The following is a 19,646-nucleotide window of genomic DNA, read 5'->3' as shown; positions in this document are numbered from 1 at the left end:
GGCCACTTGTAACGGTACCAAGAGAAAGTTCGTAGACTTTTTCAATAGGCTGAAGAGCGTCCAGTTCTAAAGAATCAGTATTTCTAGACCAAACCAAGGCTCCACACGAAAAGACCAGTGAAAGTCATGGTATCCACCAACTCGGCATCTGCTCCAACGGCAGACCTATCATTTGATTTCGGTCCACCCCCTCCTACGTTCACTGATAAGTATGCTGAGAGGGAGTATGTGAAGGAGAGGCTAGCTTTGGCTTATAGGGTCATTGCAAGGGAGGGAATTTGTATGTCAGCCTTACCTTGCCCGTTCATCGATGTTGAGAGGAAAGCTAACAGGGATTCTAGGCGAGGGGGCATCAGGGCATTTGACATCTCGAGATCCGGTTGATAGGGAATGTTTCTGGGTGAGTCATCATTCTGGGATATCACACATATCCTACGTGACTCAAGCTCCACTTCGTGGTACATTCGCGCTGATTCATTCTATCAGGTCAACCCATACGGACTCCATTTCTCCCGAATGACCTCCTCCGACCTCCTTCTGGTGGACCATCACGGCAAGATAGTACTGGGTGGTAAGCCCCACCAGCAGCGATACAACGCCGCAGCCTTCATCATCCATTCTGCCATTCATGCGGCGAGGCCTGAAGTAGACTCGGTAGTGCATACCCATTCGCCATACGGTAAAGCCTTTTCCACCTTGGGCAGAAACCTACCTTTCTACTCGCAAGATTCTGCTGTCTTTTATAACGATGTGGAGCTATACGATAATCACAATGGCGTTGTACTGTCTAAGAACGAATCGCAGATGATCATTGATAAGATAGGTGGTAAGAAGGCATTGATCATGCAGAGCCATGGGCTGTTGACTGTTGGGGAATGTATCGAAAGTGCAGTCGCGTGGTTCATGCTGTGAGTAATCCCCATTTCTCATAAGGATCTGTCACTACTCGCAAAGTGGCCTGACAATATGTGTGATAGGCTCGAGAATGAATGCAGAACCATCTTAACCGCCGAGGCTGCTGCCGCTATGACCGGTTCGAAACCCATAAGCATCTCATCGGAAGTAGCGGAATTCACGTAAGTTCGCATGATCTTGGCCGTGGAGGAACCAAGCAGCTAAGTCTCCATGCGATTATGTAGGCAAAAGGAGATCGGTACAGAAGAAGCTGGGAGGTTTGAAGCCCTACCGTTCGTAAGTGGATGGTGAACTTCTCTTGACACAGGAGGTCTGCTAATCATCGGTGTATAAAACAGTTCGACCTCGTAGAAGAGGAATGTGGGGGTGCTCACAGAAAGTAAAGGTCGAAAGTACCACGGTAGTCTAGGTTATTTGGGATTTAGATTCATGCGTAGTGTTGTATCATTGTTTCTGAGATACTTATGCGGGTTGCCAAAACAGAGGTTTCTGAACATAAGTGTGAGAGCAAACAAAGCTCTGGATCGTATGATACTGACATTTACTCATAGAAGTGTGATGGTTGCGGGGTGCTGACTCGGAATGCACTCAATATTGACTGTCCAAATCCAATGGGTCCCGAAAAGTGCGATGTTGAGCTCATTGGATGAGACATATTAGTTGTTGATTCTCAGCGTAAGTGACTGTCCAGCTCCTCGAAGGGACTCAGACAGCGGACCTAAACCCATTTTCCGTGAGCCTAAAGCAGAAATATGATTTTGAGTGATGCACTGAGGTAGAGTGCGGGTCAAGCCAATATGGTGAGAACCTGCTCTTCGCGGTAAGAGTTACAAGCCCTACGGGACCCAGCAGAGAATGCACGAACCCCACAAAATAAAATATGTCGTTCAACGGTTGAGCAAGACAAACTCTAGATGCATCAAAATACTATAATAGCCTATCAACTATACTACGTATACTGTACGGCATGACAACAAAACTTCCCTTCCTGCTAAACACCAATCCATCCGATGAGTGACACTGACAACTACACCACTTGCTCTCTAGAAGAAGAAGTCCGAGATCTTTTGAGCCTTAGTCTGGGGCTTACTAGCCCTCTTAGCTTCCGAGGCAGCGGTCAAAGCGTCGATGTGGTCGATATCAGATACGAAGTCGATCTCATTGGCTGGAATGACGATCCTCTTATCATGCTTGTATACTGTTTGGTAGATCTTGGAACCGAGGTAAATGGCGAGGAAGATAAAGATACTTCCGTAAGCGAATACGAAGTCTGGTCCGGCGAAGGCTCCGGGGTAGAAGAGGTAGTATCCACTATGTAATCAAATCAAATCAAATCAAAATCAGAATCAGCCAGGTTGGCAACAGGGGCAGGGGCAAGGAAACTCACCTGAAGAAGAATACGATAGGTGACCAGACGACGACGTACCATCCTGAGAAAGGTTGGAGGTAACCTTTAACAGGGAGGTAGCCGGTGTTGAGCAGGTTCTGGGCTTTCAATCCTGATCTGAATCGGAGGTATGTACTGCATAGTAGCATCCGATATCAGCCTTGATTTCTGGTCTATCAGATGGGGGGCACTCACAATCCGATACAACTCCAAGATACAAGTTGAGCAGCTCCGACCAAGTTGATCCACCAGTTCAAGACCTTGACGGTACCGGAGGAAACAGAAAGGTATGAGAGGGTTCCGAAAGCGAGGGTAACACAGACTGCTACCCATGGGACACCATGTCTGTTCACTCTCTTGAGCACAGCGGGAGCCTGGTTCTTGTGGGCTAAACTGAACAACGATCTACTAGCAACGAAGACAAAGGAATTTCCGGTGGAGAAGATACTGATCAAGATGAGGGCGTTGACGAGCGAAGGAAGTACAGGGATGTTGAGTCGGTTCATAGCTGCAAAGCAGAATCAGCGGGTCTTCCAAGTAGAGATGCGACACCGAACTTACAGATGACATAAGGACTCTTAGCGGCACCTGGAGCTCCAGCAGCGATGGCACCGAGCAGACTTTCGTCGGTTGAAGAAGAGACGATTCCAACACATAGAGCACCAGTGAGATAGAAACACAGGATACGGTAGATGGTAGAGTTGAAAGCTTTAGGTAAGATTCGTCGGGGGTTCTTGACCTCACCACCGATAAGTGAGATATAATCAGGACCGACGACACTGTATGGAAGAATAACGATATCAGCACGTTGGTTTATAAAGTCTCAAGCGGTTTGCGGCCTACTCACGCAAAAGTAGCCCAAGATAACGAATCGAAAATACCAGTCAAGACCTTTCTGAAGTTGACTTCACCGGCGAAAGGACCGGGAGTCTTCCAGTATCTGAAGCCGAATTTATCGTGAAGGGGGTTACCGCCCACCATGGTGATGAAGGTGTACAAGGTGAGACCGATCATGAGGAAGACTTTGGTGATGGAGATGTAGAATTCGATTTCACCAAACCATCTAACGGACCAAATCTGGATGATGAAGAATGCGACCAGTCCGACCGAGATGATGATTGCTGGGTGAAGGGTCAAGGTCCAATACTCCACGATTACATTAAGTGACACGAGCTCGAAACAGATCAAAGCCAGCTGAGTGATAACATACTGCGAGATTGTCTTGCATAAGCTCCTGTCTTTTGGTTTTTCTTTGCATTTGGTGTGGCGTTAGAATTGAGCCATGTACTCACATTCCATCCAAGAGCCATACCGAAACTTTTGTCCACGAATCGACCAGCGTAGTGGATGAAACCACCGTCGACGGGTAACAAGCAAGTCATCTCGATCAAACAATTACTGGCTGCCCAGACTACCGCACACCAAATGGCCACACCGAGGAGCAGACCCAGCGGTCCAGCACTTGTGAGAGGGTTTCCGATAGATACAAAGAGGGCACTTCCGATTGATCCGGATATCGCGATAAGCTGGACATGTCGCATTCGAAGACCACTGATAGTATGGAGATTCGTCAGTCTTAAGTCTAGTAACGAATGGTGGAGCCGACTCACCGATGAGGGTCATCGGCCAAGGCGAGATCCACCTCCGGACCCTGTCTGTTGATCTCATCAACGACGGCCGACTGAGGCTCGCTCGAGTAATCTTGTAGGTCTTTCTCCTTCCCTTCGTAGGACATCTTTCTCGAGTTATTAAGATATTTTGTTGGACTTGGGGAAAAGTGAAAACAGATCTATCTTTCAAGGGGTTCTTATACTCTAAGGTAAGGGAGGGTACGGTTCATATCGGTCGGTCGGTCTTCTCAATGGAAAAAGACGATAAGGACCCGGTAAAAAGACATTCACACTACTCGAACAGTAGACTCGAGTTCGCTTAAGCATCAAAGCAGAGGGTATGCAGTAGGCTTTCAAGCGAGATGTTAGGAGACGTGTTGCTTCCACCGATAAGCAGGTACGAAAGGTATGTGTGATCGGTTGCACCAATCTCTTGGCAAAGCAGAGACTTTTTCTCGTTATCTCGTCATCCTGATTTTCTAGCCCTCTGATTTGGTAAAACCTTCTTTAGCCCCACCCGAAACAAGCGCCATTGAGCGTTTACAAAATACGCCCATGGCATTGCACCAGCCCATAGGATCATGTGCTCCTCGACTTTCCTCATTTGGTAGGTATTCGAGTACGTTTGTCAGAGACCAGATGGAGCTACCGCACTTATCGAGATACCAGCGAAAATTACCTACCACCTGGTGATAGACCGAAATACGCAGTGTTCTCCGCACCGCACAGCGGAACCCTGGGAATGATGGTACCTCAGGGATCGGACCGCGCTTGAGCCCACCGGAGTTCGGACCACCAATTTTGCCCATGAAGATAGTCAAGCGCCGATACTGCTCTGCATACGCGTCTGAGCTTAACAGCTTACGATGATATGACAAGCATAAAGATAGGAAACGTTGATGGAAGGCCATATGACCATTCACATCTTCCATACATATCTGTTCATACCACCTTGAAGCTGCACTACCATTTCACTACATACTTGAAGATTATACGATCACCATGCCCGATATCGAGATGATCAAGAAAGATCGATCCGCACAAGGATCGGTAAGTTCCGAGCGACTCCCTATAGTGGATATCTCTCCTTATCTCGATCCCACTTCTACCGAGGAGGCTCGTAAAGTAGCTAGTCAAACGCTCGATAAAGCTTGTAGGGAGTTCGGTGAGCTAAATCATATCCTTCAAGTCACACAAGATGGGAATGTAGCTGATGAGAAAGGGATGGGTAGGGTTCTTCTACGTGACTGGTCATGGGCTCGCACCGGAATATATGAAAGATCTTCTCAAGCTCGGTCACAAGTTCTTCGAACAACCCCAGGAGAAGAAGGATTCCATCCATATCTTCAAGAGTATGGACAGAGTACGGGGATACCAGAAGATAGGAGAGAATGTTACATATGCTAAGAGGGATCAACAGGAGGTCAGCCACCTTCCGCTTTTTTCTATACGAGAACATGGGATTGACAAGCTGAATGGTACATATAGGCACTTGATATCTACCCCGAACCTGCCAATCCTTCTACCGCGCAACTTGAAGGTAGTCAGCTATGGCCTTCAGATGATGACTTGCCAGAATTCAAAGATACCTTACTCGACTACACCGAGAAGATGTAAGTTCCATTCCCCAGTGTTTACATCAGACTCGCTGGTTGCTAATACCGCTGGATGGCTGTAGGAAGAAGATCGGTCACGCATTCATGCGAGCCATGTGTGATGCCCTAGGCCACAAGGAGATGTTCGACCAACTTCAAGATGACAACTATTGGGTACTGAGAGTCATCGGTTATCCACCTTTACCAGAGGAATACGATCTGGATAAAGGTATTTCGTGTGGTGCGCACACGGATTATGGGTGCTTGACTTTCCTCTTGGCGGATGATACCCCTGGAGCATTGCAGGGTAGGTAATCCTTTCGTTCTACTCCACCTGCCGCCTGTGTCTGCTTGGCTGTACCTACGAGCTGACTTGATCGCTTGACGGTGACTAGTCGAATCGAAAGACGGAAGTTGGATCCCTGCCGATCCCATCCCCGGAGCGTACGTCGTGAACATAGGAGATATCATCGACACTCTCACAGGCCATCAATACAAATCGACCTACCACCGAGTCATCCACAGAGGATCAAACTACCGAGTCTCGATGCCCTTCTTCTTTGAGCCTAAGAGGGATCAGGTGATTCAAACTCTACCGGGGATGGCTGCCGCCGGTGAGAAGGCTGTGGAACCTTTCACTTACTTTGATCATCTCAAGGTGAGTCATGCCTCCATTCTTCCTCCGCTTTGCTTAGTATCGAGAGAGGATTAAAGCTGATTGTGGGTTTGTGGTTTTAGCGAATGATCTATAATCACTTTGTATCGAATGACGAGGCTCTACCTGAGAAACCAAATGCCAATGCTCTTACTCAACGAGGATAAGCTCAGAGATGGTGGGACTGGATGAGTGAGCAGGACAAAGAGATATGGTTATGGATTGTATAGTATTGGTCCCTTTGTATGTGAGAGTAGCATGTATGGGTATCTACTTTCCACCCTGTTGCCCAAAAAATCACGTCGAAATGATGCTATTCCTCTCGAAGCCTGCGAAGGAAGAGGACAGTATAAATTTGACAATTTCTCTACGTAAAAGTGCTATTTGAAAGGACATTGGAAATTATTACGAGTATGGAACCGCGATTGAATGGTAAGCAGAGTATCTGGTACCCATCAAACGGCAGTTATGTTCATTGTCTGTTCATGCATGGGTGATTTGATGGTATATGCTATATATTGTGCTCCGCGATATTGGTATGTCCACATCCTGGCCTTACGTATTCCTTATAATTCATCTACAGTTCTACCCTCAGCCTTCTTTGCGGACTGGTCATCCACACCCAATGCTAAGATACTCAAGAAATCGTAGACCATGTCAGCAGCAGCGATAGCGGAAATTTCGGCTATATACCACCAGACAATCAGCTTCGAAAATCGTCGTATAAGTAAAGAGGCATAACTCACCCTGCGTATCATAAGCAGGGGAAAGCTCAACCACATCGAACGCGACGATGTTCAGACCAACGAGAGAATGGATGATTCTTCTGAGTTCTCGGGAAGTCCATCCACCTGATTCGGGTGTACCAGCTAACACGCACTGGTTAGCCCTCTATCCTACATCGCCCTGTGAAATTCGACTGCGGAGGGGGAGATGGAACTTACTAGCAGGAACGATCGAAGGGTCCATCACATCCACATCTAACGAGATGACAACAGGCCCATTCCCGATCCTAGCTTTGATCTTCTCGGCGATCCACTCCACTCCATAATCGTCGATGTCGAAGGTATGGATCAGGTCGAATCCTGCAGTGACATCGTCATCTAGATCTTGTGGGCCCTAGATTTCACATCTCCAGCATCAGCCTCGACCCAGGTATCAGGTGTTAGGTGTGAAGAGGTCGAAAGGTGTGACTCACGGAGAATCTGGTTCTGATACCTGCATGAATGGACGAGTTGGCTTTGATGAACCCGCTCTCGTAAGCGTGCCAGAAGAAGGTCCCGTGGTTGACATCAGCCTGGAGGGATACACTACCGAGGTATCTGTTGGGGTTCCAGGTGTCGATGTGTGCGTCGAAGTGGATGACTGAGACTGGACCGTAGACTTCTGAAACGGCATCAAGGATCGGGAGGACCTTCAAATCACCATAACATCAATCCAAAAGCGTCCCTCTACAGGATATAAGTAAGTGAGAATTACTCACTATAGTATGATCACCTCCCAAAGCAATTATCCTAGGATGATATTCCCCATCTAGACCTTTTTGCATGTGAAGCCTCTTCATCTCTTCCTCATTTACTATGGGATGGTGTAACACGGACTTGTAGCCCGCTTTCACTTGCTTGATAGCTGTTGCTGGGTCGAAGGGAGTTACCGGGACATCTCCACAGTCCAGCTAAGCAGGACGATCAGATCCATGCTCAGCTGTAGGTGTGATTAGATGAGCTAGGTGGAGTTCTACTCACGACATAGAGTCCGTTGGTATATGGGTTAACCTCCAATCGACTAGTATATCCCCTCTCCGGTCTCTGTCTCCTTGATCCTATCCCATGAGCCAAATTAGCCAAATATCCAACCAAGATACAAAGCATAAGGATACTCACCACTTCGTAAAGCATAAGGACCAAATCTAGCACCTACACCACCCACCCAAGTCCCATCAAAATCAGCCTTCTATTCCATTCCACCCAGACTCATCCACATGAAGGGACTTGCACATACCTGGTCTAAACGAAACAGCCGAATCGAACGGAACACCTAACAAAGCCACATCGAACGCCTGCTCAGGCTTATCCAGACATTTCACATGAGGTAGATGGGCGAAACTTGTTACTCCGCTGAAACTCAGATCAGGTGTATTGGCATACTCGTCGTTCCATGGATCGACCTTTGCGTGCGAGCCGTGGGCTTCGACGTGGGTGATGAGGCCGGTCAGGCAGAGGAGGGCGGTCAAGGTCGAGGTCGAGGAGCGGTACATCTTGAGTGTCACGAATGGGAATCAGGAGGCCAAGCTATATGAATGTTGTGTCTATCGTAGAGAATGATGAAGTCGAAATCCATGGATTGATTTCAAGTAAGATCAAGTGTCACGCAAAAAGAATGGGGTAGCATGGCGCGAAATGTAAGCAATCATTTATCCGCCAGCGCTTGTGTAGACGCCCAGCCAGTCCTTCGCTTAAACCATTTGATCCCATTCGTACGCTATTCTTCCCTATTTACGAGAGGCTGGACTTAAGCTTGACTGACTGCTGCAAGAGATGTTACCGAAGATACCGAAATGCGTTGAGGAGATCAGCTGATGAGCGATAGCTCGCTTGCGGCTACGAGGATGGACGATCAGCCGTGGTGCGACATCGGACGGAACTCAGCGAAGAGGGATGTGTAGGGGGAGCCCCGACCCGCAGACATGCCTTCACCGGTTTGAATACCGGTGCGGATGGATCTGCGTGCTATTATAGCTATCAATTGACTCTGAGAGGAGAAGAAAGTCTCCAGGTAAGGGCTTGAGAGAAAATGGTGTTAACATGAGTAAGCACTTGGAGAGAAGTGATCATCGATTGAGTCTTGAGGGTATCAATTCATGCCTTGGAGGTGTGCTCCCATTGACTTTCCAATCGGGTTATCTCTTGAGCTTTTTCTTCCGGGGTAACCCCAAGTTGGTCCATTACTTTGACTAGATGGTCTTTATAAGTGTGGAACTCGGTAGCACTGGCATTGAAGGTAGCCTCAGACACCTTGTATACATTGAGTATGGAGCTCAGGTCCGGCTGATCGCGTATGGCGGGGGCAAGATTCTCGGCGAGGTTTTGAACTGCGGAGAGATAGCTCTGAAGAGAATTAAGGGTTTCGAGGTATTGTGTATACAAGGCCTTTCTCGAGGGGGAGACTAAAGCAATCTCGTTGTTGCATTGCAGTTAGCCCTTGTGAACTGTGGTGGATAGGTGATATTGATGGAGACGATTCTCCTCTCAGATCACGCTAATATAGTTGTGTGTTCTGAGGCTGGTCAATGAACGCATCCATGCCTTCATGAGTGGAGCTTTTACTGGAAACATGGTTTGTACAAAGGACCAAACATCGGCGGAGGAACAAAGTGAAACGATAGGATGGCTCAAAGGAGGATGTGGACATGTTGTCATGTTGCGCACGGTTATATCACAGTCGTTGGCACAGAACAGAGTGGAGAGATCTGCTGTTCCTCTTTTCCTCATGTACATCTTTCGGGTTGTCGTTGAATGCGAGAAGACATGCATCTTAACCGTCATTTGCTGGTGGTTCTGGCATGGGATTAGAGATCATCTGCTACTGTAGGTGCTACAGTACACTTCTATGTGGTAATGACGATCCCTCCCTTTCCCTTTCCCTGAGGAAGATGACGAGATGACGTCACACTATACAAAATCCCTCCCATAAATTGGATTTTCCCATCAAACTCAAAGTTGAGATTTCATTGTTCGCTATCATCATTATCATCATCATCATCCTCATTATCATCGTCCTCTTGTATATACATCTTGCACACCTCATATAACATTCAACAACCAACTCGTATCATCATAGATAGACAAATAGAATAGGACCCAGCAATCTTCAAATAACACAATGGACTTGGGTCCACCCATCTCTCACCCACCAGCCAACGGTCAGACGACTGCGGAGACAGCTCCCATCACAAGCACGACTGTCCCACCTGCTCAGCCTGTCGTCGCTGCTCACCCACCAGTTCAAAAGGATCTACCAGCAGTCCCACCACCCCCTGCTCAACCTGTCAATGCTCATCCCACCAGTGCACACAACCCCGCAGGACAAGTTGCCAATGGCCCAACGGTAGACAGCAGCAATACCGACCATCCCGCAGCTCAGCAAGTTCTCCACGAGAAACCTCATGAAGCCGCTGTTCCATCTGTCCCATCTACCGAGACTCATCCATCTGACCCATCGAAGGGTACCACCGCACCAGCAGCTCATGCAGGTCAGGCTCAAGCACCTACAGCTTCCATCGACCCATTCAAACCATCTTCGGAATCTGCTCCCACGGCATTACCTACCAATGCTGCTACTCACCCTGAAGAGCAGAAGGAGGCAATTCAGAATGAACATCCCGCTGTGGTCCATAGGGAAGTGGAAAAGACAAAGGCTGAAGCTAGAGAATTGAAGGGTGAGAAACCTAAGGGAACGGTGGTAGCTGGTATTGAGGATGATAGACTTTATGCGATGTTGAGACGATTTGACGTCGTGAGTCTTTGTTTCGATTTAGACAATCGGGGTATACTTGCTCACCTGATAAGCTGTGGCTCGTAGCAAATCACTCACGTGCTCCACCCCGCGCATCACCTCCCAGCCAAAGAACCGGACTTACGTCCCTCTACCTTACCCAACTTACCATCCCACTCCGACGTCCTTCGATCCAACCTCGAAAGGGTCTTCGCAGCTGTCGGACCATCCTCATTGATGGGTATGCGAGAAGTCCAACGAATGATGTCCTGGTCCCCTGAAGAACGATGGAGGACCGGATCGTTCTGCGCCGCATACTTCATCTGCTGGATATTCGGTTATGCCGTCGCTGGTGTAGTTTCGTTCTTCATCGCTATAGTCTGCTTCCCAAATTGCCGAAGATGGTTCTTCCCGCCTGTTGCGCCCGCACCATTTACACCTCCCAGTGCGACCGATCCAACCAATCAAAAGGGAGATGAGAGTATTCTGGGAAATGTAGATGGAAAGACGGTTCATAGGAGTAAAGCTGAACAGGCTGAGGAACAGGCTTTCGAAGCTACCAGTATCTTACAGGCTTATACCACTAGATTACTCTTTGTAAGTGATTACGTCTGTACATTCCTCTCTCTAACATGGTATTTTTGACTTGAGCTGACCGGGCTTGTGATTTCGCACGATCGCAGGACGGTCGAAAGAAGGGTAAAGAAGCTGGAAATTCAAGTGTAGGAGAGAAGAAACGTAAAAGCGATACTTCGTCCGATACCGACTCTGAGCCCGATGACGATGTGCCACCTGGACAGCCTGGTGTAACCCGTGAGAAACACGGTAAAGATCAATCCCAAGGCCTCGACTCTGGTGCGGTCGTCGTCGGGGGAGAAACAGTCACTCCTGATAAGCCATTGAGTGACAAGGAGAAGAAGAAGTTGGCACAGAGGGAAGCTAAAAGGAAGAGGGACGAGATGGTATCGAAGATGACTAAAGCCACGGAAGAGGGATTGGGTGCTTTTGCAGACACGATGGAGAGAATGACAAAGTAGGTTGAGATTTCTTTCTCCTTCCGATGTCTTTCCCTCATCTTCTGAGGTGAGTAATGCTGATCCTGTTTGTCCGCATAGTGCTCTATCACCTCCTGCACCTTATCCAGATTCTTACGCTCGATTCAAAATTGCCGGTGCTTTCCTTGTACCTATAGCCTTCTTATTCACTTTCATACCACCTTGGGTATTCGCTAGATCAGCTACGTTCTTCTTTGGTGTCGGCTTCTGGGGTCAACCTCTGTTGATCAGAGCTGCTAAAGAAGCGGTCAAATATCTCCCACCAAACTGGCAAGAATTGATAGATATTCGAAAGTGAGTCAAGTTTCTTCTTAACAATGACATTACAGCTGTGGCTGTAACTAAGTTCTGCATATTGACTGGATATCGTTCGCAGCTCGATCTTGTCTGGTGTACCTACCGATGCTCAGTTGACTTTACACTTGTTACGAGTAGCTGAGGCTCTTAACTCGCCATTGCCTCGACCTCCGTGAGTTTGACGTGTCTGTAAAACGTATGAAAATATCGGCTGATGGATTTACCTTCTTAGTCCTCCTCCTCTCGAAGGTACCCCCAAGGTTCGTACCGCGGAACCAGTAGCATGTGGGCTAAGTAAGCTGACTTGTTCTACAGGAAGCCATCAAAGATACCACCCCCGCTACTGTCACCGCCGAAGACGACGTCGAAGTATTGGAAGCCGAAGAAGAAGGTGGACTTACAGAAGCAACTGCCAAAGCCAAACACAAGACCAAGTCTCACATCCTCGGCGCTTTCAAATCTGTTGGGAAGAAGATGGCCGCTTTCAATGGGGATGTCGCTGTGGACGGCAGTAAAAAACAGGCACGTATCGAAGCTATCGATCGTGGTGAGACGGATCTGACGACTGGCGAAAAGATCGGTTCAAAGGTGGATAAGCTGTTCTTCAAGGGTCATATCAAAGATGATGGTACACCTCATTGTGGGTTGTCTCGATTTTCCGTTCTTCCCCCACAAAGACGGATCGGCTGACATCGTAATACTTTCTTCAGCCTACCCGTGTAAACTCGATAAAACCTCTGGTCATATCATCCTAGAGAACAGGAATGATATAATTAAAGAGCCTAGGATCACTTTCGTACCTATTTCTGGAAAGTCGGAGCATTTCGTTTGGCCTGTGGATGATATCGTTGAGATCAAGAAGGTGAGTGTGTCTTTCCTTACGTCATGCCTGATCTCTTTGTTCCCTTGGTCTTCGCTCGGATATCCGTGATTCAGTATCGCTCACTGATCTTCGAACTGCTATAGTCCCACGTCTCAATGCCCCGTATGGCCCTTGGTTGGGTCTCAGGAGCCGAAGTCGAAGGATTAGGCCTGACAGTCCGATTCAAACCTCGTTCTCAACAGATTGCCGAACATGTTGGAAGTGAGAAGGACGAAGGTACTACCATCCATCTTACCAGGGTAGGCAGAAGAGAAGAGTTGTTCGTTAGATTGGTCTCTATGGGTGTACAGAGATGGGAAGTGCTATAAACCTGGAAGAAGGATTCTTTTATTCCTTGATGGAGGTTTGGTTATGTAGATGTAGCATACACGGTGAACTTGATTATGTAGCTGATATACATGTAGCTATGTATTCCATTTCGAAGAGTGAGTGAATTGTACCGATAAGGCTATCCGACCAGGGCACAAATAACACAGAACCTTCTAGTCAGTATGAATTATGTGACTTGTTCATACATCGTTCATTTTGCTTCTCTTCCATATTTATCAATTATCCGTAACCTTCTCCGGGACATCTATCTGAACTCCATCAAGATCAGTAAGAATACAACGTGTATCCAAAAATCGGATCCGCATTCTCATTCGTCTTATTCCAACTCCCAAGATTCCACTCGACATTTAAGAACGCCTCGCAGTTCCAGATATCGGCAGAGGTATCATACCACACCTCGAAAGAATATTACCCATCATCATTGAAGTAGAATGATGTAGGCCTCGTATGGGTGAGATCCAGACAACTTTGAAGGACGGTATTCGGAGGTGTGGAGGGGGGATAGGTGGTTTTTTGGATGTAGAACCCCCAACTTGGTTCGAAATATGCTATATTATCACACCGGTAGACCATCCACCATCAATATGTCAGTTATAGGTCATGGTATGGTATCGAATGCTCACGAGAGACTAGTGTTCCGCTTGAACGAGGGCCTCCGACGAATGGATAGGCGTCTTGAGTGATGTTGAGGAAATCTGGAGCGGGGACAGAGGGGCACGAGGGGGTACCTCGTCTGGCTTTGGGGCCATCTAGGGCTCGCTTGACTACCTAATGATTGATCTCTCTCTCTCATTGTGATCTATAGCTCTGACTGGTTATTTATTGTGGGGCCACTGGACACTCACATCTTGTCGGGTTGTTTGTCTTAGGCTTGTTGCTGGCTGGGCATTGGCGGTGATAGTAGCGTAGATTCCCTGAGGTCTGTCGATTTAACCTGCACTGGTGGGAGTAGCAACGCCTGTGGAGGTGGACGTGTCCATGAATACGGGACTTGCCAAAACGCCGAGGGATGATGAGGATAGGACCGCCAGGGATAAGCTAGTCCTCAAGGACATGTTGGATGAAAGTCGATACACAGAAGGACCACGAGATTTGATCGTCAAACGGAATAATGTTGTGTAAATGAGCATCGCAAGTCTGGTCAGTGGGTGACGGTGAGAGTGAGCAATAAATTGGGGAGTCATTGTAATCCCCAACTATCTTTATATCTATCAAATCCCACGAATAACAATGCACTAGCCCGAATACGTACCGACAGCGGTATAAAAATGGTGTCAGACAATCTGAATAGAAACCTCGGTTTCTCGATGCAGACCAGAAGTTCTCACTTTGTGCCTTTACTTTAACATTAAGTATTGTCCATGTTCCTTGTCTGACCTCGCCTTATTTTCGGGGATGTTTGATGCTATTTATGATGAAAGACGTGAATCTTGAGCTGAGCTGATGCAGCGGATTGCCTCCGTCGACGAGTGTAGTAGATGTTTCGAACATCAAATGAATCGCCGAATGCTGAATGAATCGCCCTTACGCTCCACTCCATCCTAATCATGCCTCGTCTCGATGAAAATTGACATGAGGGATCAACGGAAAAAGTCTTGCCGCTCATGGTCACCGATACTCATCTTGATGTACGTTCCTCGCCTAATTCCTCTCCAGCGACGGGAGATCATCAGCATCATCGTCGCAATCTACGATAACTCCTCTGCATACTTGATTTCACTTCATCCACGACATGATATCCTCTTCTCATCGCTCTACGGATCATTTACGCAACGACCGAATAGCCATATACCGGATCGGCGTTTTCGTCCACTTTATCCCAAGTCCCGAAATTGAATTCAACATTCCAGTACGCCTCGCAGTTCCAAACATCTACCGAGGTATCATACCACAGAGAGAAAGATAAATAACCTTTGGTACCCCAATTAGGAGCTACATAAATCCCATGAGCGAAATTCGCACAATCTTGAATCGCGGTATTCTGGAGGATAGTACCGGCAAAAGTGGTATGTTGTGTACAGTATCCTTGGGAACAATCGACACCGGCTATTCGATGAAGAAGCATCATGAGTCTCTCCTCTCATCGCCAATCAAAACGAGGGGTATAGCAAAGCTCACGCGTGACCCTCATTCCTTTGCCTTGATAAGATCTCGCAAAAGGGTAATTGTCAGGTTGACTATAGACTGTATCTTGAGGTGGCATAGGGGAAGGTACGCCTCTCTTCGCTCGAAGGCCGTACAACGATCTCTCGATGATCTGAGCGGCGTCCCATGAAACGTGAAATGTGAGCATCTATTGATGATAGGGAAAACAGGATGAGACGATGAGCTAGATTGAGAAGCTCACCTCTGATCGAGTCGCTTGCTTCAGGCTCATAGCTGGTTGAGCACTAGAAATGGTAGTAGCGGGCTCTAGGATCAGGCCGGCAAACGTGGAAGTGGAAGTGGAAGTGGAAGTGGGCGAAGCAAGATCTGTGGGATCGATACCAACGAGACTGGCATGAACCACGATCACAGAGGATATGAGGGTTATGATAGTCACAAGTGATCTGAACGGCATGCTGGATCTACCCTTGATATATCAAGCTAGCTTGATTGAATGAAGACCGGTTTGTTGGTATTTGAGGGATGGATGCAATCCGCAATCTGACCGTTAGAACTTATATGGTGAAAGACATGTTGATGCAGTGTGTTTGTGACCGTAGCGCCCATGAGAAGAGTTTGATGCTTGGGCTTTGCAAATCCGGTTGATGGATTTGCGAATCGTGATTGATCGTCAGGTCAGGTCCCCCACCATTAACTCTATCTAATTCGGTTCCGCTCGGTTCCGTTCATTATCAGGGATGCCACAGCGCCGCGTCTCAGATGTGCGATATCTCATTTGGTTTTCGTACTGCACGTCGCTCCCATCATATGCAAGTGGATGAAAACGCTTGCAATGATGGGTCAGTGTCGACGTATCTTCTACTCAATGTCACTCACTACTCGAGATCCTGAGCCATCGCCTTATCGGCGCCTTACCGTTCAACTTGATGTTCGAACCTCCACGTACGAGTGCGATATCAATCGACATACTCGTCCAGAATATCCCAGCCAACACCCACCCTGCTGATCGAATGAGCCTCAAGGTGCATTGGAACTCTTCAAGATGACATACAAAAACAATCAAAATCAAAATCAACATCAACATCAAAATCAAAATCATTCACGTTCGAGCTATCGTACAGCCAAGCTTCTGGACCCGAGGGCAAACAAGCAAACCATTCCTAAGAATCAACCTCCAAGGACCTCCACTTTCTCGGAACCTTTTTTTCCCAGTGCTGTAGGTGATTCCGGCGCCGATCATGATCCGGACCTGATATACCCCGAACACTTAGCTTGCATTGTCAATTAAGTTTATCGGGGTTAACCGAGATGGTAACATGCTTCTATTTCACCTCTTCGATATACTCTTGTTCATGCTTGATGTTCCCTCTGATCCTCTTTCCGTGATATTTGATTATCTCTTATGAACCAGTAGCCTGGCATGACCTGTACACGAGTCAAATCTCCAAGATGTCAGGCAATAGGGACCACACCACCTCGATCGACGAGATAGAACGAGCTTCACCTAGAGTACAACCTCAAGATTGGGATGGCAATGATGAAGAAAAGAAAGAGGATATAGAAAATGTCGAACGGTCTACAGTCCCGATTGGAGCGAGGTTCGAGGAAGAGCCTGAGATACCCAAGAATAACTTGTGGATCGTCATGCCATCGTGGGTTACTTCTGACGGGTAGTGCTGGGCTGACAGGCATGGGATGTAGGATCGGTTTAATTGGATTTATATCTGCCTTGGACCAATCTGTACGTCAACCTCTTACAGTAGTGAACGTGTATCATATATTGATATGTGGCAATACTATGGCCATAGATCATATCCACAGCCCTACCAACGATCGCAGCAGAGTTCAACACCACCCCCTCAGAATACTCATGGATCGGTACCTCCTACCTCTTAAGTCAAGTAATGATGAACCCCATCAACGGTCGATTAACAGATATAATTGGACGGAAACCTTCATTGTACATGGCAGTGATCATTATGTTGGTATTTTCCGCCTTGTGCGGAGCAGCCAAGAATGCTACTTGGTAAGTTGATCCTCCCGCTCCCACCTTTCTCTCGAATGTAACTTACTGATGATACGTCCAGGTTGATAGTAGCCAGAGCATTCGCTGGACTTGGGGGTGGATCGATCGTTAGTCTATCGTTGATTGTGGTTTGTAAGTACCTCTTACAGTATTCCCGCGGGATAGCCAGGGAATTGACAGTGTTGGTGTGGGACAGCCGATGTGGTACCGCTGGAAAAACGAGGGGTGTATCAGGGTTATATGGGTGCGAGCTGGGGTGTAGCGGGGACACTAGGTCCGATCTTGGGTGGTGTATTAACCACTAGAGCTAGTTGGTGAGTCTGCTAAGGTAGTCTTCTGTTTTTTTTTTGGGAACGTCCGAGCTAAATCCAATCCCATCGGAATAGGCGATGGTGTTTCTGTGAGTTGAGCTTGAGTCTGACGACCTCGATGACACTGAACATACACTGACTTCCAAGTCTCACTTGCTTGACCAAGACATCAACATACCCATTTGTGCCGTCGCCCTCATCCTCCTGTACTTTTTCTTGAACCTCAAGCGAACTCAACGAGGGGATATTGCCGAACTGAGAAGATCATTTGACTTTGTTGGTCTGTGAGTGTACTGTGACTTGGTATCTTTTCGACTAAGTCATGACTTGTACCCTACAAGCTGTCTGAGCTGATTCCTTTTTGTGCCGTAATTTAGTGTGATGGTCATGGCAGCGGCCGCACTAGTGGTAGTAGGCTTCTCCAACGCAGCAGACGAAGGGTTCGGATCGAAGACTGCCTTCCCCGTGATAATCGGGGGAGTCGCTGTGACCGTCCTCTCCATAATTCATTTCTTGACTACTAAGAAGAACGCTATAATACCTGCGGTAGGTCGCGATCCATATCTATATACAAATATTTAGTATTTCTCAAGCCGAAGTGGGTATTCATGGCTGATATGTGTGATTCTGGTGTACTTTAGCGTATGCTTAAAACGCGCACACCGCTATTCTTCACGCTCGGCTCATTCCTCCAATCACTCATGTTCATGCCTGCCAATTTCCTCTTACCTCAATTCTTCCAAGGTGTAGGCGGGGCATCGTCCCTCAAATCTGGTGTGGATTTCATACCGTTCTGCGTGGCTTTGTCTATATTCGCGATGATCGGTAAGTCCCGGTCCACGTTCATCCCATACGAAACCGAATCTGCTCCAACAATATACCACTACATCAAAATGTATATCAATCCATCTTTGCCGTGAAATGTACTGACCATCCACCCGATATTCAGCCGGGCAAGTATCAACCCGTTTCCACATCGTCCGACCAATAATCTGGACAGGGTTCGCCACCAGCGCCTTAGGCTATGGGTTGTGGTATGCCTTGTTGAAGTACGACGTCTCCTACGCCACGCAGGAGGGTATACAGGTGATAGTGGCTGCGGGTATTGGATTGGCGATATCCACACCGATGTTGGTCATTCAGGCGTCTATGCCGGGGAAAGATATGGCGGCTAGTACGGCTTGTTGGACGCTTATGAGGTCAATTGGGGCTTGTATAGGTATGTCCAGTCGACATTTTCCCATCTTATGTTATACACTGGTCCATTCCTGCCTGAGTTACTCAAGGATGTTGATGATGAGATCAACCCCGATGATAGGAGTCGCAATATTCACAGCAATCTTCAATACTGGATTGAGATCAAGGTTCTCAAAGATCGAGGGATATGGGAGTGCATTTACCGCGCCGACCAGTACGGCAGGGTATCATGCGTTACATGATCTGCCAGAGGGGGAGATGAAGAATCGGGTCTTAGAAGCTTTTGCGAATTCCATGCGGGTGGGTGATGATTTCTCCCTTCTCGTTCGGACCACTAGCTGATGTGGTATACGCGCTGGGACCGTAGGTCTGCTGGATTGTCGGATGTGCATTGTCCTGCGCTGCGTTAGCGGTGAGTTATCTCCTTCGTCGTACACGGCATCATGCTACAGGGTGGTGCTAATCATCCTATCTCTGGGTATTATATGATAGATAACGCTCTGCACCAAATCATACAGTCTCAAACGTACTTATGCATCAACATCCTCTACACAGGCTCAGGAAGGAGAAAGTCCAGTCGATGAGAAAGCTCAAGCTCAAGGCCAGGGTCAACATCTTGGTGCAGATGGTAATAGGGAGCAACGCGACGAGGATAGATTGAATAGAGAGATGTTAAGGGTGGAAGATGGTTTGAGGGATACCGGGGGCAGTATACCTCCTACTAGGATTACCTCGAGGGTGTAGATCAAACTGAGGAGAGGGTGCTTAGTAATCTTTATAATTTA

The 19,646-nt window shown here is 47.6% G+C and overlaps 8 protein-coding genes across 8 annotated transcripts; 4 read left to right on the top strand and 4 right to left on the bottom strand.

Moving 5' to 3' along the window:
- Positions 1-126: 126 nt before the first annotated feature.
- On the top strand, positions 127-1,298 carry I302_105634 (uncharacterized protein; the record flags this gene model as incomplete). The annotated part of the gene is made up of 6 exons (XM_019191382.1): positions 127-280; positions 342-400; positions 487-908; positions 978-1,076; positions 1,140-1,191; positions 1,254-1,298. The coding sequence occupies 6 exons, from the start codon at positions 127-129 to the stop codon at positions 1,296-1,298; spliced, it is 831 nt and encodes a 276-aa protein (XP_019046012.1).
- Positions 1,299-1,958: 660 nt separating this feature from the next.
- I302_105633 (uncharacterized protein) lies at positions 1,959-4,037 on the bottom strand (the record flags this gene model as incomplete). Its single annotated transcript, XM_019191381.1, has 7 exons — positions 1,959-2,226; positions 2,303-2,437; positions 2,498-2,810; positions 2,864-3,081; positions 3,150-3,511; positions 3,595-3,853; positions 3,913-4,037. The coding sequence occupies 7 exons, from the start codon at positions 4,035-4,037 to the stop codon at positions 1,959-1,961; spliced, it is 1,680 nt and encodes a 559-aa protein (XP_019046011.1).
- Positions 4,038-4,914: 877 nt separating this feature from the next.
- I302_105632 (uncharacterized protein) lies at positions 4,915-6,329 on the top strand (the record flags this gene model as incomplete). The annotated part of the gene is made up of 6 exons (XM_019191380.1): positions 4,915-5,077; positions 5,145-5,335; positions 5,401-5,525; positions 5,591-5,814; positions 5,903-6,165; positions 6,246-6,329. 6 exons carry the CDS (start codon positions 4,915-4,917, stop codon positions 6,327-6,329), a joined length of 1,050 nt encoding a protein of 349 aa, XP_019046010.1.
- Positions 6,330-6,728: 399 nt separating this feature from the next.
- I302_105631 (agmatinase) lies at positions 6,729-8,419 on the bottom strand (the record flags this gene model as incomplete). Its single annotated transcript, XM_019191379.1, has 8 exons — positions 6,729-6,847; positions 6,909-7,031; positions 7,107-7,281; positions 7,361-7,576; positions 7,646-7,837; positions 7,908-7,984; positions 8,046-8,078; positions 8,164-8,419. 8 exons carry the CDS (start codon positions 8,417-8,419, stop codon positions 6,729-6,731), a joined length of 1,191 nt encoding a protein of 396 aa, XP_019046009.1.
- Positions 8,420-10,044: 1,625 nt separating this feature from the next.
- Positions 10,045-13,199, top strand: I302_105630 (uncharacterized protein; the record flags this gene model as incomplete). Its single annotated transcript, XM_019191378.1, has 9 exons — positions 10,045-10,677; positions 10,744-11,253; positions 11,340-11,689; positions 11,772-12,005; positions 12,088-12,180; positions 12,241-12,268; positions 12,324-12,648; positions 12,719-12,870; positions 12,975-13,199. The coding sequence occupies 9 exons, from the start codon at positions 10,045-10,047 to the stop codon at positions 13,197-13,199; spliced, it is 2,550 nt and encodes an 849-aa protein (XP_019046008.1).
- A 430-nt stretch (positions 13,200-13,629) lies between these two features.
- I302_105629 (uncharacterized protein) lies at positions 13,630-14,276 on the bottom strand (the record flags this gene model as incomplete). Its single annotated transcript, XM_019191377.1, has 3 exons — positions 13,630-13,769; positions 13,845-13,985; positions 14,156-14,276. The coding sequence occupies 3 exons, from the start codon at positions 14,274-14,276 to the stop codon at positions 13,630-13,632; spliced, it is 402 nt and encodes a 133-aa protein (XP_019046007.1).
- A 710-nt stretch (positions 14,277-14,986) lies between these two features.
- On the bottom strand, positions 14,987-15,781 carry I302_105628 (uncharacterized protein; the record flags this gene model as incomplete). The annotated part of the gene is made up of 3 exons (XM_019191376.1): positions 14,987-15,267; positions 15,340-15,478; positions 15,569-15,781. The coding sequence occupies 3 exons, from the start codon at positions 15,779-15,781 to the stop codon at positions 14,987-14,989; spliced, it is 633 nt and encodes a 210-aa protein (XP_019046006.1).
- Positions 15,782-16,776: 995 nt separating this feature from the next.
- I302_105627 (uncharacterized protein) lies at positions 16,777-19,605 on the top strand (the record flags this gene model as incomplete). Its single annotated transcript, XM_019191375.1, has 13 exons — positions 16,777-16,979; positions 17,029-17,068; positions 17,136-17,353; positions 17,415-17,485; positions 17,550-17,667; positions 17,740-17,753; positions 17,831-17,948; positions 18,042-18,210; positions 18,306-18,489; positions 18,614-18,883; positions 18,983-19,161; positions 19,229-19,273; positions 19,354-19,605. The coding sequence occupies 13 exons, from the start codon at positions 16,777-16,779 to the stop codon at positions 19,603-19,605; spliced, it is 1,881 nt and encodes a 626-aa protein (XP_019046005.1).
- Between the last annotated feature and the right edge of the window lie 41 nt (positions 19,606-19,646).

The sequence above is a fragment of the Kwoniella bestiolae genome, chromosome 4, assembly GCF_000512585.2.
Source record: "Kwoniella bestiolae CBS 10118 chromosome 4, complete sequence".
In the NCBI taxonomy this organism is placed as follows: domain Eukaryota; kingdom Fungi; phylum Basidiomycota; class Tremellomycetes; order Tremellales; family Cryptococcaceae; genus Kwoniella; species Kwoniella bestiolae.
Note: the sequence above shows the minus strand (reverse complement) of the source record. Positions and strands in the feature narration are given on the sequence as shown.